The sequence below is a fragment of the Gigantopelta aegis genome, chromosome 4 (assembly GCF_016097555.1).
Source record: "Gigantopelta aegis isolate Gae_Host chromosome 4, Gae_host_genome, whole genome shotgun sequence".
Lineage (NCBI taxonomy): Eukaryota > Metazoa > Mollusca > Gastropoda > Neomphalida > Peltospiridae > Gigantopelta > Gigantopelta aegis.
In genome coordinates, this window is record NC_054702.1 from 97,516,578 (window position 1) to 97,535,922 (window position 19,345).

At 33.2% G+C, this 19,345-nt stretch overlaps 1 protein-coding gene across 2 annotated transcripts in view; it reads right to left on the reverse strand.

Moving 5' to 3' along the window:
• LOC121371520 (phosphofurin acidic cluster sorting protein 2-like) overlaps positions 1-19,345 on the reverse strand; it is a 111,464-nt gene that overhangs the window by 19,284 nt on the left and 72,835 nt on the right. The window contains exons 6-12 of one of the 2 annotated variants that reach the window (XM_041497467.1): positions 18,465-18,640; positions 14,893-14,952; positions 14,255-14,406; positions 11,465-11,525; positions 8,014-8,133; positions 5,802-5,990; positions 1,848-1,952 (exon numbers count right to left, since the gene is read on the reverse strand). In XM_041497467.1, the coding sequence (XP_041353401.1) occupies positions 1,848-1,952; positions 5,802-5,990; positions 8,014-8,133; positions 11,465-11,525; positions 14,255-14,406; positions 14,893-14,952; positions 18,465-18,640 (863 nt within the window). The remainder of the gene's footprint in view (positions 1-1,847; positions 1,953-5,801; positions 5,991-8,013; positions 8,134-11,464; positions 11,526-14,254; positions 14,407-14,892; positions 14,953-18,464; positions 18,641-19,345) is intronic. The other variant, XM_041497468.1, reaches the window with a different exon arrangement.

Here is a 19,345-nt window from a genome sequence, read left to right on the forward strand (position 1 = left end):
TGAAAGCAATATTTGCTATCTTGTATGCAGATCTTCAAGTGAATTTTATATTTTAACCTAGAAACAAAGTTAATTTTATTTTATGTTTTGAAAGTTAAAATGAAAATTTCAAGTTAACGAGAAATAATGCTACATGTATGTAGATGCTATAAGTTAATGATACGGGCATCAAATTCAAATTTCAGAGATAAAACTTAGCATAGATTGACATACTAGTAGCAGCACTATTTCTGTTAAGTTAACAATTAAAAGACATACTTGGCCCTGCCATTTTAACTTATTAAATAGAATCATGTTATAGTTCACTGTAGTATTATTACTATTAACATACATACCTGGCCCTGCCATTCTAACTTATTGAATAGAATCATGTTATAGTTCACTGTAGTATTATTACTATTAACATACATACCTGGCCCTGCCATTCTAACTTATTAAATAGAATCATGTTATAGTTCACTGTAGTATTATTACTATTAACATACATACTTGGCCCTGCCATTCTAACTTATTAAATAGAATCATGTTATAGTTCACTGTAGTATTATTACTATTAACATACATACCTGGCCCTGCCATTCTAACTTATTAAATAGAATCATGTTATAGTTCACTGTAGTATTATTACTATTAACATACATACCTGGCCCTGCCATTCTAACTTATTAAATAGAATCATGTTATAGTTCACTGTAGTATTATTACTATTAACATACATACTTGGCCCTGCTAACATCATGTTATAGTTAAGTATTATTGCTATTAACATACATACCTGGCCCTGCCATTCTAACTTATTAAATAGTATCATGTTATATTCACAAGTATTATTACTATTAACATACATACCTGGCCCTGTACCTGGCACGTATCATGCCATTCTAACTTATTAAATAGAATCATGTTATAGTTCACTGTAGTATTATTACTATTAACATACATACCTGGCCCTGCCATTCTAACTTATTAAATAGAATCATGTTATAGTTCACTGTAGTATTATTACTATTAACATACATACTTGGCCCTGCCATTCTAACTTATTAAATAGAAACAGTTCACTGTAGCATTATTACAAGAATGTACCTGGCCGTATCATTCTAACTGTTCACTGTAGCATTATTACTATTCAGAACGTACTTGGTTACACCATTCTAACTTATTGAATAGAACATGTTGTAGTTAACTGTAGCATTATTACTATTAACCTTCTGATTAATTTTTTTACCAAAACCACGATTGAGGGGAGACAAATTTATAACTTATAATCACATATTTTTGCTTAAATTTGTTATAAATACTTAAAATAATGTTCATATGTGAATCGGTAAGTATTATTTTCATGTGTTTTCAAATTTTTATATTATTTTAGAACAGTTAATGTTGATTAAAATTAGGTAAAAAATTAACAAAGTCACATTGACCTGCACCCATTTGTGGCCAGTATTTATGGCCATTATAACAAATAACTGTTTTTCTGACCAGAATTAGTTTCAGAAATGAACTACATGTATGCGATTCATATCCCAATATTTTGTAATTTTTGTTGTTGGTAACACAGTCAAATCTATGATCAAATTAGCTGTCACAATCAGCTATCAATTCCTAAAAATTACCAGGACATTCTGCCACTGTTGTCAAGTGAAAATATTTGCTGAAAATCACTTTTTCAACTAAAAAATTCCAGATATTTCTCACACAAAACCAGTGATTCAGTGTTGTTCTATTATTATTTCTAGTCATTGCTGTATGCAAAACGGTTTGAAATAAAAATGAGTGTTTGTACTATACTGTATGCAGTATACAATGTGTTGGTTTGTGTGACTTCGGCGAGATTAACAACGTACCTGGCCCTGCCATTCAGCTGTATTGACAAGAAACACGTTGTCCGGCAGTCGATCATCTCCATTACCAAGGACATTACTCAGCTGATCAAGGAGAGCTTTACGTGGCTTAAAAAACAAAAACAATGCACAGTTATAGCATATTAGGCTAAATACACATTATACAGAGTTCTGATTATTAACATTAAAACAGAACTTCAACACGCATCTCGTCAAATATTGTATTTTTGTAGTATACAAATATAACATCGTTTTCTAGTACAGCATAAAAGAAGAACATATAACCTTTGAATCATAATATACAAACACAAATTTGAACATAGGTACTGCACAAAGTTATAAAACAAATGAAATAAAAAAAAAAACATGTCAGAAATGGATATTCATATTTTTCTTAATCTGTTTACAATTAATTTTGTTTTAAATCAAATTATCCATGGCAGTTTTCTTTTATAAGGAACTGAAAATTACAGATTAGAAAAGGAACATCAATGCACACATTGCTTGATAACAAAATTGTTTTTGCAATGAATAATGATAAACTGTTGTATATAGATACATATATATGTAACAGTGCATGGACATCAGATGCATATGAACAGAGATTGATTGAATGTGCAATTTATATGCTAAAAGATTGTGTAGTGTAGACCACAAATAACACAATATTATTACTTTAATATGTAAACTGTTTCAAATTTTTATATTTGAACACTAACCTAAAGAAATTATGTATACTTAAAGAGATTATTACTTTTGCACATAAGCAAAATATTATCAAAAGTAATTTTAATTCAAGCTAAACCAGAGATATTAATGGCACTTTAATGAAAAATTATTCCTATAAAAGGGAAATGTAACCCATAAGAAGAAAATAAATTCAACTGTATATGGATGGATTTGCTACACTAGATCATAATATCATGTTGAAATACAATCAATATTAAATTAATGACAAACAGTAATATTGATTTTTGTTTATCTCCAAATAAAGGAAGTACCTTTGATTAATATCTGATAACAGGAAATTACATCTTTATTACATACAATGTATTTCATCAAGAAACAAAGATTGCAGTGTCAGTGTCAATATTTGAAAAATAAATGGAATACATGTACTACAATGTACAAGTGAAATTCAAGTTGAAGCACACAATGGACAAAAAAAAAAATCAATAAAAAAAAAATTCAAAACAGTTTGTGTCACCAACACTCAAAGCCTCAAACAGTGAATTTGAAATAAGTATCTTCAGAGCATCATATATATATTTTTACATGTACAAATGTACCAGTTTGGGCAATAAATAATACAATTCTGACCGTTACTGTAGTAACAATACTACGTACAAATTACTAATTATTTAATGTTTATTTTGCATCATTTTATAAAAATAATAATTAGGTATCTTGAATATAATTTGTGACCAACAGAGAAGAGGTTACCGGGTACATGCAATTTGTTACCTGTTTTAACTGGAAACCAAATTCAGTGTTAATTTCTCTTAATGATTTATAACCTAAATATGGTCTTTTTAAAACAATACATTTATTCTGACAAACATCACATGTATTTTCTCTTCTTTCTTTCTTTTTTAAATTTTAGCAAAAGGTCAAAACATGGCCTTTTATTAAAAAAAACCAAAACATTGCTGATTTATGATATGCACACCAGTAAACATGGGTTAGTGTTCCCATCACCGACACAATATTAAGCTCATAACCAAATATTAAATTTCAAGCATACTGAATACAAATGAGTTAATATGCAAAAACATTTTGTTTAACAATGGCACATGTTCAATTATTTTCAAATTATTTTCAAATTCACATCAATATAGAATTTTTTTTTTTAAAACACTTTTAGCAAATACTTCTAACTATAGTTATTTTCTGACCGAGTTTATCAAATATTCTTCATCGTAGTACTTTCTGAACAAATAGACATCACTATAGTACACTTTTCATAAAGTGGAACTACAGAAGTGTAGAAACTGTGCATTTCTCACAAAAATGGTGGGGTGGAGGAGTAGGAAAGACTGTACATAATGTTTATGTCAAGGTCAATAAGAAGATAATTATATCAGTCTAACTACCATCTACAATTTATTGCAGTTAAATCAAAGCACAACAGAGTTAATTACATAAATATACAGAACTTCACATACGTTGTTTTCGCTTCCTATTTATTGCACGAGTTTATTTTGCACAAGAATATATACCACGAGACCGCGTAGCGATCAAGTGATATGTTCTTTTGCAAAATAGACGAGTGCAATAAATAGGAAGCGAAAACAACGTAGGTGAAGTTCTGTATTTATTACATACCTACTTTTATGTTTTACAAAAACGGTTTTTAATTTAATGTCATAACAACACTTTGTTAAATCTATGATTAAAACTCCTTTCATGGATTCATTTAACGTTAAGAATTATACTCTGCAGCAGCCTTGTGTAATGTTTCAAATACGATATGAAAAGAAAGAAGTGTTTTATTTAACGACGCACTCAACACATTTTATTTACGGTTATATGGCGTCAGACATATGGTTAAGGACCACACAGATTTTTTTAGAGGAAACCCGCTGTCGCTACTCTTTTACGACAGGCAGCAAGGGATCTTTTATTTGCGCTTCCCACAGGCAGGATAGCACAAACCATGGCCTTTGTTGAACCAGTTATGGATCACTGGTCGGTGCAAGTGGTTTACACCTATCCATTGAGCCTTGCGGAGCACTCACTCAGGGTTGGAGTCGGTATCTGGATTAAAAATCCCATGCCTCGACTGGGATCCGAACCCAGTACCTACCAGCCTGTAGACCGATGGCCTGCCACGACGCCACCGAGGCCGGTCAAATACGATATGACGTCATTTGTAAATCATATATGACATAAGTAAATAAAAGGCACTAACTGCAGTAAAAAGAAAAAGAGAATTCCCCATTTAAAAGTTCCGGTCCAGATTGCACATATGTGTGATACAGGATAAATTTATTACACGGTTTCAAAAGGCCTTTATCACTATAGTAAGATTGAATAGGTATGTAATAATATAATTTATATAAAAATTTAAATAAAACATAAATTAGCTGTTGTTAAAATAAGTATTTATAAAGATACACTATTTATACTGATTCACACATAAATATATTTTTAATACTTATATTTTAGTTGTGTGTTGTTTTCGTTATGATTGAAATACATTCAAGCATCTCATACACTTAACAACTAGTCCTAGTTTCACATAATCAAATACAAATAACTTATTTAACAAAGGTATTGCTATATGTAGTAAAGTGGAAGATGTCAATATTTTAGGGGTTGAGAAATGTGCAAATTGGTTATGTCCTGAATCTAGTTTTGACTATGCATCATTTAATAATCACATGACATTTTCATCATTTTGTTTATAGATGCCTACAAAGAATGTAAAGACAATTTCAGGTGCAAACAGTCACTGGATTAAAAAAACAAAACAAAAAACCCAACCCAGATGCTTTCAATTTCAAAGGACATGCTCCCATTTCCACCAATTTTCTTGTGTATAAACTGTGCATTTACCAGTATGTCCTCAACATCCATGGTTAGAGCAGTCATTGCATCATCATCATCATCAACACTTAACAGCAATATTACTTTTACCACCATATTTTGATAGTTTACCCCAAACCTACACCTAGAACAAGACCACTGTGTACCCGAAAACCGAGAGCTGAACAGATGGTGAAGTTGCATGCAGTGCTGTACAATCACCAGACTGGAGGAAGATTATGATGTTAGTTGTTATAAGAGTGATATGCCAAGCGTATTATGTGAGAGTGTAAGTTAGACAACCAGGTTACTGTCTGTCGACCAACATGCTAGTCATGTTGCAGCACACGTTGGCTGACACAAGAAGAAGAAGCTAAAACAAGCAGAAAGGCCAGCTCGCTGGATGTACACCGTGGCCGTGACACTGACCGCGTTGTCGGCACGACCGTAACTGCTTCGCCTTATAACACTCTTGTGTTCCTTTTTCGTCTTTTTTTCACGATACGACGTACTCCTTTCCCGCATAAATCGGCGGGACTTGGGTCTGAGGAGATCTGATTTTAATTTTGGCGACGACTCGCTCGGAGTTTGAGAGTCGGATAAATCCACATCTTTTTCCTGATTGGTTAAAAGGTGGGGATGGAAGAATAAGTATTGGATCACAACACAATCAGGAAAATGTGACAATTTTACGTTACGCATTACAAAATCATTGTTATGTCTACCAAAGTGCACAGGCTATATATTTTTTTTATTTTCTTAAAATAAATCTAAGCTTGGAATGATGCAGAACAAGAACAAACCTAACCCCATGCCATCTGACTGTTTGGCAATATATTTTACTGATTATAATTTAATATAAATATGAAAGGATTGTATACAGGTATTTTTCAGCTTACAAAGCCATCTCTTATACCCGGTACAATGCATTAAGCAATGACATTATGTTTGCAGTTTTATTACAGTATACTAACAGATGTGAACTAATGAAAAAAATCCCATTATACATAAAATAATTCTTGCTCTCACGTAAACTGATATTCAACTATGAGGTTACTTATAAAGTTATGTATTGCATCATTTTAGAAAAGTAATTTTTATTTACTTATTTTATATTTTAAAAGTTGCCTCACATTTTTGTTCGTTTGTTTGTTGGGGTTTTTAAAAGTTTTTTTATGGGTTTTTTGCTTTGTTTTGCTTACATCATTCCAAACCAAACCAAATAAATCCAAAATTATCCTTGATTATAACAGACACCAACATTTTATTTCTTTATTTTATGGTTCAACTAAAAAATTTTATCTCTATTTTTATTTCATTTTACAATTATGACAAATGTAGGGGTTTTTTCTTTCTTAAATACCATAAATACAGGAAACAAGTCAACCATTATCATATACAAGTCTTTAGGCTATAGTGAATAGTATTTAGGTTTTAGTAAATTTCATTTTAAGAAAAGCAACTATACCATAAGGAGAATTTTGTGTTTCGTCAAAATATAATACCTTTACAAAGCATATTAACTGCTTTAAATAGTCACCCACCCTGAACCAAAATCAGTGACCACTAATGCACATTATTATTGGGTTTTTTAAAATTCTACTGCAGTGCAAAATGTCTTGCCTGTCACTGAAACAAGTACCGGGTAATTAAATAATAATGATTACGTCAAATTACTGCAGTGCGAAAAATGACCCCAAATTTGTATCTCAACCTTAACCAATAGTGGGAAGCCACTGCCTATACTTGACATATTAATCACATAATTAGTGTGATGAACACAGAACAATAAACTACATAACACATGCAGTTAGATTAATTAAATGAACAAATAATAACTGTGCTTGCATGTATATTAATATATCCCACTTGCCACTTCAAAATGTTGCAAACGTTGTGTGTGAACACAATTATTAACTTGTCTGTATGGAATTGACCAAATAAAAATGTAAATAGAACAAATAAATCACAACTGATGTACTCAATATACTACATGCCACAGGTTTTTAACACAATCATATGATTCATTCAACTATACAATTATACATACTCTATTCATACAGTTATCAAGTAAAGTGGGACATGTTAAAAAGGTAGTTTTGTGTAAATTTAAGTTTAATCATTTATACAAACAGAATGTTGTATTGTAAATAATTTTTGTTTAATAACACAGTGCATGTAATTATTAGTATCATGGACTTGTTCTGTTTCTGTTTTGTTTCCAACTGACAGTGGGCTACATGATGAGTTGTTTTTAAATGGCAGCCAAAAAGATTAGTTTGGTAAACGATGCAAAAAGATGGCATACATGCAGATATAGCAAAGATTGTGATTATTACTTTTAAAATACAGTCATTATACTGTCTGAAATCTCGGTAAATGGTGCATTGCCACTGCTAACTGTATATACTGGCGTAATTACATGTATATATAGGTACTGCTTCAAGCTATACAATCACTGCTGTGACACATATACATTATGAGTATACTAAATAGCAACAATATTACCTTATCCAAAGGGGGAAAAAAACCCAGATGAAAGAAAGAGTGTTCTGAAATCCCAAATGAACCGAGTTGCTGGAAGCAGCAAAACGAAGGTTAGTTATAGAGAGTTAGCTTTGCATGAACTAGCAGTACTTACAACATTTATATCTACATCAGTCCTCTTTGCAACATTTGTCATATTACAAGTGGGTGGTGTCAAATTACATGTAGGTGGTGTCAAATTAGGTGAACTGTCGTCACTCAATTTCAAGGGCTCCTGAAACGTTGCAGAAAATATCTATCAAATTAGCAGCAGTAACTACTGTATTATGCATGTACTCTGAGAGTCTGTCAACCTCAGTTCCAACTCGATATCACACATGTATGCTGTATATCATTAAACACTGTCAAATTTGCTTATAGTTCTGCCTTATATATGCAAATATGACAAATATATTGTATACATACACTAAATTGTGCCAAGTTGCTTCTAGCTCTACATTATGCATGTTGTATACATTAAACAGTGCCAAAGTTATTTCTACAGTAACTACAATGTATATGGTAGATTATACTATAGTATACATGCTGTATACATTGAACAGTGCCAAAATATTAATTTTTTAGCTCTACATTATGCATGATGATAATGTTAAACAGTGCCAAATTTGTTTTAACTCGCAAATTTGCATGTCTGTATATGCTGAACAGTGCTAAACATGTTCGGTCTCTACACTGTGCATGTTGTATAAATGTATATATTTACTGAACAGTGCCAAATGTGCTTCCAGAATACAATTAAACTGAAACTGATCAAACCGCATGCATGCACAATTCTTTACTAAAAAAAAAAGAAAAAAAAAAGCAACAATAACGCTTCTTGTATTGCCAACACCACATTTTATTCTATTCTTAACTTCAATGATCTACAGGTCAAAATCAAACACTGTAACATCTGGCATCTACATGTAGCATTACTGGCCAATGATGGACATTATAACTATTTCATACTCTGACCCCAGGTGAAACATGACAAAATGGCTTGATAGTATGGATGAGCATCTGTTGCTTAATATACAGTAAAACCCATCTAAATCAGACACCCACAAGACCAAAGTTTGTTTAAGTTTGTTTTGTTAACGACACCACTAGAGCACATTGATTTATTAATAATCATTGGCTACTGGATGTAAAAAACATGGTCATTTTGACACAGTTATAGAGAGGAAACCTGTTATATTTTTCCACTAGTAGCAAGGGATCTTTTATATGCACCATCTCACTGACAGAATAGCACATGCCATGGCCTTTGATATACCAGTCGTGGTGCACTGGCTGGATGCACAAGACCAAGCAAAATGTCCAGTTTAAGAGGTATTAGGTTTAGAGATAAATAATAATCTATTACAAATTCAATGAACTGTCAAGTCTATTTTAATGATGTTTGTGGGTTTGTCCCTTATTTCCTTAAAGTAATGATCAGGCAAGATTTTGGACTCCGACTGGTCTGCATATTCAACAATATTTAATGCACATTATTTCTTAAAATATTGGTATATTAATTAAGAAAATGGCAATGATATGAGTTGACTAAACAGTGTGGGGCGAGTTGACCAACTGCGTTGAGGGCGAGTTGGTTTTGGGGCGAGTTGACCTGCTCCCCTGGGTATGAGCAGTTATTGCTCAAAGTTTCAATAAAGAATTGAATTGTATCCCGATACCAGCTCCCATACAGAAGTGAATATCAACGAGAAGACCACTGCACCAACTTTGTTCTCACTAGCCACTAACAACTGAACATTAACCAACTCACTACCCTTGACAGGCAGTCCAAACAGCTGGGGTGTGTGCCTAGGACAGTGTGCTTGAACCTTACTTGGATATAAAGGTAATTAAAGATGTCAGTCAGAAAAGCAATATGCTCACAAAATTAAGACATAAAATCTAGGATGCTGTATCTTGTACAAAGACTATAATCCTTCACACAGGGAATGCCTTTTATCATACTATGGTATTTACTACAAGTTATTTATTTCTGAGCTGACTGTTTTCTAAATTGAACACAAAAATAGTACTTTTTTTGTTATTTCTGAAACACTTTTACTTTTCTTCATACATCAAACAAAACTGAAATTATATACAAAAAATATTGTTGTAGGAGGATGGGATGGACTATAGAATATAATTCAAGAAATCAATTATATAGCTATAAAAATAATCTACTTGCTTTATATTTCTTATTATGATTTAATTTGATTGCTGAATGTCTTGAAGTAAATATACATGGTGAGAAATTAAAAAATAATATATCTTTAACATGCATAACTCTGATACTTGGCAGAGAAAATGTGGGGTTGGCAATAACAGTAAAATCAAATCCCTTCTGTCGATTCACATATACAAGTAAACAAAAACATCAACTACATGTGTAATCGTTCTGGTTTTACAGTACAAAATACATGATATCTAGCTGAAGCAACTGACAACACATTGCATGCTTGCGATGCCTGACTTGATTAAATTACCAAGTTGGCATTTGACGACACAATACTTAAGTATCTTTTACACTAAACATTGGTAATTAGTTTCAACAACATTATATTAAACGTAACAAAAACAACAAATATATTTATTACATATTATATATAATCATGAAATATATCTACAAAAATTTATATTTAATTAATTTATTTTGTTTTTTTACTGCAATGAAAATACAGAAATCATACGTATAGTTTCCAAAATGAGTTTCATTCTTTTAATATTTTCACTTGTGATTTTATGGCATTATGGTAGTTTGGGATACACATGAAACTTGCATAATTCAATGTTTGTAAGCAGATTTAGAACACTGGTTTATTAATATTTATTCTACATAATCATTTACTTTAAAGGTTACTTTTACATCATCTTGTAAATATTTCATACATAGCCAACATTATTGCTTGATTTAAAATTAAAAAGAAAGTTTCTAAAACTGTTAATAAATCGACATCAAGATATGTATTATATTTATAGAGTGGGCTACACTCAAACAATTATCTGCTAGATCCATTTAACCATATAAAAAAGAAAAGAAAATGCACTGCAATACTTCATAATCTGGCAAAGAAATATAGCAGATTTACTCCTGTCATTAGCAACTTGCTTAGCAATAGTTGGATATTTGACAAAATATGTATAGAATAAATAAACTATTTCATGTATTTTTATCCAATACTATTTCCACATCAACCATAAAGCATGAAAATCTTATCTTTACTGAGTTATCTTATCTTATCTGCTCAGTTTATAAAAATCTTATTTTGACATGAAAATATTTTTTGATTAAAAAACAACATGAAATAGCACGACACATACTCATATCATACACCATATACTAGTGTAACTACTTTCATCCTATACATTAATTATGACAATAATTTCTAAAACTCTAAAACTGTTAGGAACCGAACTACTTTATACAATAAAAACTAAAATAATTATAAAAACAGATGCAAACTACTGAGGAAATTAATTTACTTCAGACTACGTACAAAATAACCCTAGTTACACAATGCATCAATGGATATCTCTGAACAATAACGCTTCACAACAAGCAAACTTACTTGAGACCGAGGTGGTTCAAAATCCTGAGAGTTAGAGGAACGGCTCACAGTAAAAAAGGGTCTAAAAAGAATAGTAATCAAATATCTTTTTAAAAGATTCAATACAATTGTTTACATATAGTAAAACGAGAAATTATGTATTACAATTAAAATTCTGTAAAATTTTAATACTTTATTTAGTTTCGTGATAAATTTTGTTTGCAATTTTCATTAAAAATTATATGAATACTTTTTATTTGTATTAAACATCTGAAATGTAACACTAAATTAAATTTTAAGAGAAAATAGAAATAGATACTTAATTATACTAACAAAACTGAAATTGATCTAAAACATACCGGGAAGACTGGAACTGATCAAAAGCATACTAACAAGACTGGAATTGATCTAAAATATACTGAGAGGACTGAACTGATCTAAAACATACCAAGAAGACTGGAACTGATCAAAAGCATACTAACAAGACTGGAATTGATCTAAAATATACTGAGAGGACTGAACTGATCTAAAACATACCGAGAAGACTGGAACTGATCAAAAGCATACTAACAAGACTGGAATTGATCTAAAATATACTGAGAGGACTGAACTGATCTAAAACATACCGAGAAGACTGTAACAGATCAAAAGCATACTAACAAGACTGGAATTGATCTAAAATATACTGCAAGGACTGGAATTGATAGAAAGCCAGGCTTTCTGCCAGAAAATAATTTGAGGATATGTAATAAGAAAAAAAACCCAGATCATAAGTGCCCAAACTAAATGGTTATGGGTTTGAAATCTTTTGGAATTGAACACTGCATTTTATGCACTTTGACAAATTTTAAACAACAGTTCTTTTACTATAATCTGCCTAAAAATTATAAAAATGTATCCATGACTTTCCAAGATTTTAGAGTACACGTAAATTTACCCTTTGTCCTCTGGCAGAACTAGAAAGTTTACTAGCAAGACTGGAAGTGATCTAAAAATATATTGAGAAGACAGGAATTGTCCTAAAACAAACTAACAAGACTGGAATTATCCTAAAACAAACTAACAAGACTGGAATTGTCCTAAAACAAACTAACAAGACTGGAATTGTCTTAAAACAAACTAACAAGACTGGAATTGTTCTAAAGCATACTGAGAAGACAGGAATTGTTTTAAAGCATATCAAGAAGACTGGAATTGTTCTAAAGCATACTATGAAGACTGGAATTGTTCTAAAGCATACAAAGAAGACTGGAATTGTTCTAAAGCATACTAAGAAGACTGGAATTGTTCTAAAGCATATCAAGACTGGAATTGTTCTAAAGCATATCAAGAAGACAGGAATTGTTCTAAAGCATATCAAGAAGACTGGAATTGTTCTAAAGCATACTATGAAGACTGGAATTGTTCTAAAGCATATCAAGAAGACTGGAATTGTTCTAAAGCATACAAAGAAGACTGGAATTGTTCTAAAGTGTATTAAAAAGACTGGAATTGTTCTAAAGCATACAAAGACTAGAATTGTTCTAAAGCATACTAAGAAGACTGGAATTGTTCTAAAGCATACTAAGAAGACTGGAATTGTTCTAAAGCATATCAAGAAGACTGGAATTGTTCTAAAGCATATCAAGAAGACAGGAATTGTTCTAAAGCATATCAAAAAGACTGGAATTGTTCTAAAGCATACTATGAAGACTGGAATTGTTCTAAAGCATATCAAGAAGACTGGAATTGTTCTAAAGCATACAAAGAAGACTGGAATTATTCTAAAGCATATCAAGAAGACTGGAATTGTTCTAAAATAAACTGAGAAGACTATATTGTTCAAAAGCATCCAAGAAGACTGGAATTGTCCTTAAGAAAATCAAGACAAACTGGAATTGTTCTAAAGGATACTGAGAAGACTGGAACTGTTCTAAAGCATATCAAGACGACTGGAATTGTTCTAAAATAAACTGCGAAGACTATATTGTTCTAAAGCATCCAAGAAGACTGGAATTGTCCTTAAGAAAATCAAGACAAACTGGAAGTGTTCTAAAGGATACTGAGAAGACTGGAATTGTTCTAAAGGATACTGAGAAGACTAGAATTGTCCTTAACCTTCTGACTACTACAGGTGAGATATCTCGCCCTACGTCACGCCAGTCGACATACTGTACACTGTATACAGTGCATATATTCCCCAATTCATATCTCCCGCTGTTTTGCACATGACATTCACCGAAAACATTTTTACTTAACAAGAAACAGTTTATTTTATAGCATGGTAGCTTTTGTTTGGTGTTTTTCCAATGAAAAATACATTGGAATTTTGATTTCAAAAAGTGGTTTTAGGCAAGTATTTTCGCTTGACAACAATGGTGGCACGTCGAGGTCATTTTCAGGGATCGATAGTTGATTGTGACAGTTAATTTGATAATAAATTTGATTGTTTTACCAACAACAAAAATCACCAAATATTGGGATATGATTCGTAGTTTGTTCTGGTCATAAAACCACCGTTATCGGAATAATGGACATAAATACTGGACAGCTGGCCACAAATGCCCGTATGTAGACACAACTTTTTCGATTTTTTGCTTAATTTTAATCACCATTAAACTTATCTAAAATATAAAAATTACAAAAACCCACGAAAACAATACTTACCGATTCGTATATGAACTTTATTTTATGTATTTATAAACATTTAAGTGAATATATGGGAGTAAAAATTATAAACTTGTACCCACTCAATGTGGTTTTTGTAAAAAATTAATCCAGTAGTCTAAAGGTTAAGCAAACCAAGAAGATTAGAATTGTCCTAAAGCATACCTCAGCCTTGGCTTTGGTGTTGACATGACACTCAGCGTGTCGAGTTCTGGACCACTGTCACTGAGGTCATCCAACTCATCAAAAAGGTCATCGATGTCAGCCGGCGCTGCATCAGGGTCAATGAGATCGTGGTCAGCTTCTGAGTCCAAGACCTTTAACACAAATATATCATCAACAGTACACATTAAAACACAAGTGTATCATCAACAGTACACTTTACAATAAGTGTATATTCTCAACAGTACACTTTACTAAATTAATGTATCATCAACAGTACACATTAAAACAAATGTATCATCAACAGTACACATTACAACACAAATGTACCATCAACAGTACACTCTACAACAAATGTATTCTTAACAGTACTTTCCAAAACTAATGTTTCATCAGCAGTACACATTAAAACACTAGTGTATCATTAACAGTACACTTTACAAAACTAATATAATGTATTATCAACAGTACACTTTCCAACACAAATGTATCATCAACATTTTACAACTGTGACAGATTCAAATTTCTATTCAAAATGCATAAACAATTTTTAAAAAGAAAAAAGAAAGAAGAAGTCATGATATTTGTCATTTAATACAATATAATGGTTTATACTGTACCAGTTTAAATGTGACACTTACATCTTCTGAAACCTTGAACTTCTTCAAGAGTGCAATAAACTTTTGCTTAATATTTCGTTGCTGTGGAGAAGAAAATAAAAATAAAATATCAATGAGATTTGACATAGGCCTATATTAGAATATGGAGTAAAAAAACACATGCTTTACATAAAACAAACTGATGACTGTTGAACACCTTTGTTGAAGGTTCTGGAATACTATTAACCAAACACTAATAATGTTTTATTATTAAGTGGGATGTAGCCCACTTGATGCGCTGTCAGTCTAGGATCGATCCCCATCAGTGGGCCCATTGAGCTATTTCTGGTACAAGCTAGTGCACCACAACTGGTATGTTAAAGGCCATAGTATGTGCTATCCTGTCTGTGGGATGGTGCATATAACAGATCATTTGCTACTAATAGAAAAATGTAGTGGGTTTCCTCTCTAAGACTATTTGCAAATTTACCAAATGGTTGACATCCAATAGCCGATGACTAATAAGTCAAAGTGCTCTAGTGGTGTTGTTAAACAAAACAGACTTTAACTTGTGTTAACACAGTAGTCTTGGATAATATTAATTCTAACAAAGCTAGTATTTTGTTTATGACATATTTTGTTGGGTGCAAAGAGGAACATAAAGCTGATTCTGTATTTTTCAGAATTAATTCTGTAACACTATTTAAAAACTTGCAACAAGTCATTAGTTTTCATCAGTGTATCTATTTAAATAGGACACAAACATCATGAACTTCTCATATTGTACTTCCTTCTTTGAATGCACTAACAGATAACAGATGAACTTTACTTGATGTTTTAAATTAAATTTACTGCTAAATGTCACAAAACACAAAAGCTGATCAATGTGTTTGTTTGCAGGAATACATTTTACAAAAGAAAAAAACGAAGAATATTCATGTAGCAGCTAGCTGTTTTAGACAAAGGTTAAAAGACTTGAATTCATTTTCTATTCAAACAAGTCACTGATTCTAACTTATAATGGGCAGATTGAAGATTTTTCATGGATAGGAGTGCAACTTTTTAATATAAAAATATTTCATTTTAAAAAATGCTAAACGGAAAGTTTTTTGTAAACTGATTAAGAATTGCTTAGTATAATGAGGAATTTAAAAAGAAAATTGTTCTTCTTTGATCAATCATTTGTTGTATGTTGTGGGTTTTCAGAGTATATTTAACTCTTTGAAGGGGATGAAACATGGAGCCATCCCCCCCTCCCCATTTTGAGATGAGAGCACTCCTACAAAGTGGATTCAAATGATAACAGTAAAACTATCAAGTGGATTCAAGTGTATAAATGTATCAGATTGCTGACTAAAGCCTGCTTATGACAAAATGTTTTTTTTTTTATATAAGAATTGTTTGTAAGTTTTTGTGAATTTATCAATGTACATGTATACTACTCAAAAGAATTTAAGGGTCAAAAATTTATTACCAAATAAGTTTCAGAGTGTATTAGATTGATGTAAACTACACCAAATTTTTTATTTATTGTTCCATATTTACAAAAAAACACAAATAAACGTCACTGTATACAAGAAAGTCACATGACATGCTGTCAAAGTTGAAGGTTGTCAAACATGGATTTTACACATTAGAACATTCGTTTAATAGTGTGTGAATCCACCCCTGGCGCGAATACACTCGACACATCGTTGCCTCATGCTGTTGATCAGACGTCTGAAGAACTCTTGGGGAATGGCCTGCCACTCTGCCATAAGAAGTTGACCCAGATCATGAAGGTTGGCCGGAGGGGCATGGTTATCCCGAACTCTCCTGCCTAATTCGTCCCAAGCATGCTCTATTGGGGCCAAGTCAGGCGAATATGCTGGCCAATCCATCCTGGCGATACCTTATTGTCTGAGAAAGTCCGTTACCACCCTGGCGCGGTGGGGTCTGGCATTGTCATCCTGCAGAACTGCCCCGCCGCCAATCTGCTGAAGGCCTGGGAGAACCAACGGCCGGATAATCTCATTCAGATAGCGGATTCCATTCAGATTGCCATCCACCACATAGAGGGGGGTCCTGTGGTGGATAGAGATGCCGCCCCACACCATGACGCTGCCACCACTGAACCGGTGACGTTGTCTAACGTTAACGTCAGCGAAGCACTCCCCAGGACGTCTGTAGACACGAACCCGACCGTCGTTGAACTGGAGACTAAATCTGGACTCATCAGTGAACATCACTCGACCCCACTGAACACGTTGCCACCGCAGATGAAGCGTGCACCAGTGACGTCTGGCCGTTCTGTGACATGGTAGGAGTGGTGGTCGAACAGCCTGGCGACGGCAGCGTAGATTATTGGTTCTCAGACGATTGCGTATGGTTTGATCAGACACTTGAGTTCCAGTCGCAGTCCGCAGATTGTCACGTAATCAGCGTGCAGTGGTTGTGCGTTGACGTAGAGCCATATTGGTGATGTAGCGATCCTCTCTATTTGTAGTGCTTCGGGGTCTTCCCGAACGTGGATGATTTCGAACAGAATTCGTTGCTTGGTACCGTTGCCACAGTCGGCCAACGACACTCTGACTGACACCAAGTCTCAGAGCAACATTTCTTTGCGTATTGCCATCCTGAAGCCAAGCAATAGCCCTTCCTTGATCTTCGATAGTCAGTTGAAGTCGTACCATTGTCGAATTTGGAGTGTGCACCGTACACGAACGCAAGCTCCAATTATACGGAAATTCAGCATTGGGAACATGGAATACACGTGCAAAGCGTGCAAATGAAGCGCTTTGTGAAAAAGCAAGTTATGGGCACTTAGCAGACCTTTCACTTTCGCCCTAATTTACGTGCAAATGTAAGCATGTTTTCGCCATTAGAACTAGTCGACAGTGTCAATGACAGTGGATTTTAATTCATTTATGGGTTTCTTAGACCCACTTTCGTCAAAATGGAACAATACCATGCGTGACATTATGGTCTAGCTAATATAATTGACATTCAGAAAATAATGTCGAAAATATCGTCTGACCCTTAAATTGTTTTGAGTAGTATATAATGGTTACAAATTGTATAAAATTGGGTAGCAAAATTATTTTATACTAAATTTGTGACTGCTATTACATCGATAAATTCACACAAAAAATTACAAACATTTTAATAATTACAAACAACACTTCTATTTAGTTAAAATGGTGGGAAGTTTGTAATTATAAAATGAGAAACTTACTCTGGACATAACGGGCCAGACCTTGCCACAACTCGTGTTGTAATGGTGGGAAGTTTGTAATTATAAAATGAGAAACTTACTCTTGACGTAACGGGCCAGACCTTGCTGCAACTCGTGTTGTAATGGTGGGAAGTTTGTAATTATAAAATGAGAAACTTACTCTTGACGTAACGGGCCAGACCTTGCTGCAACTCGTGTTGTAATGGTGGGAAGTTTGTAATTATAAAATGAGAAACTTACTCTTGACGTAACGGGCCGGACCTTGCCGTGACTCGTATTATAATGATGGGAAGTTTGTAATTATAAAATGATAAACTTACTCTTGATGTAACAGGCCGGACCTTGCCGCAACTCGTGTTGTAATGGTGGGAAGTTTGTAATTATAAAATGATAAACTTACTCTTGACGTAACGGGCCGGACCTTGCCGCGACTGGTCTTCCGAGGCCGCGTGTGTCCATCGTCGTCCAGCATCATGGGTTCACTGTCGCTCATCTCGTCGTTGGACGAGTAGTCCTGGTCATTGTAGTCGTGGATGTCCTCCTCATCACTCTCTATATCGACATCGGGCGACCGATCTGAAACATGGCACAATCATCATGTTCACAACGGGAAAGGAGAGAAGTGGAATATTTGTTTTTAACAACACACCAGCATGTTTTAAATCACGATTATTTGGAGTCTAACACATGGTTAGTTTGACACTTGGTTGAGACAGAGGGAAAGAGAGAGGGAACCTGTTGTCACAACATACATGTAGTTTAGTCGTACTGAAAAAAAGTAAGGTATCTGTTATATGTAGTTTAGTTTCCATGGATAGGACACACTACACCTTTGATATACCCTACATGCATGCTGAATAACAAAAGAAATGCAAATATTTTAACACATATGTTTTTTCAATATACAATTAATTAAGTAGATAGACTGTCAAAATGTGCCAAAATATTCACAAGACATTGATATTTTAATATATAGCCCCAAAAACTAATGGAATTTAAACTAAATAATTTAAAAAAAAAAAAAAAAAAACCTAAATTAATATATGAATTTCTTTTTGCTGTTCTGTATATATGCAGTCATAGGACACTGGTTGAGATGTGGAAAAAACCCCGAGTCTGTAACGGGTGACTGATCCAGTGACACATCACACCTATCACCTGAGTTAATCCAGCCCCAATAAAAACAGAAACATACCAACACAGCTAGAACACTGCACATGCTTACACTATCATTTCTGAAGGAAAAACGTTTCAAAAACAGAAGGTGTTTGCTCTTAAATA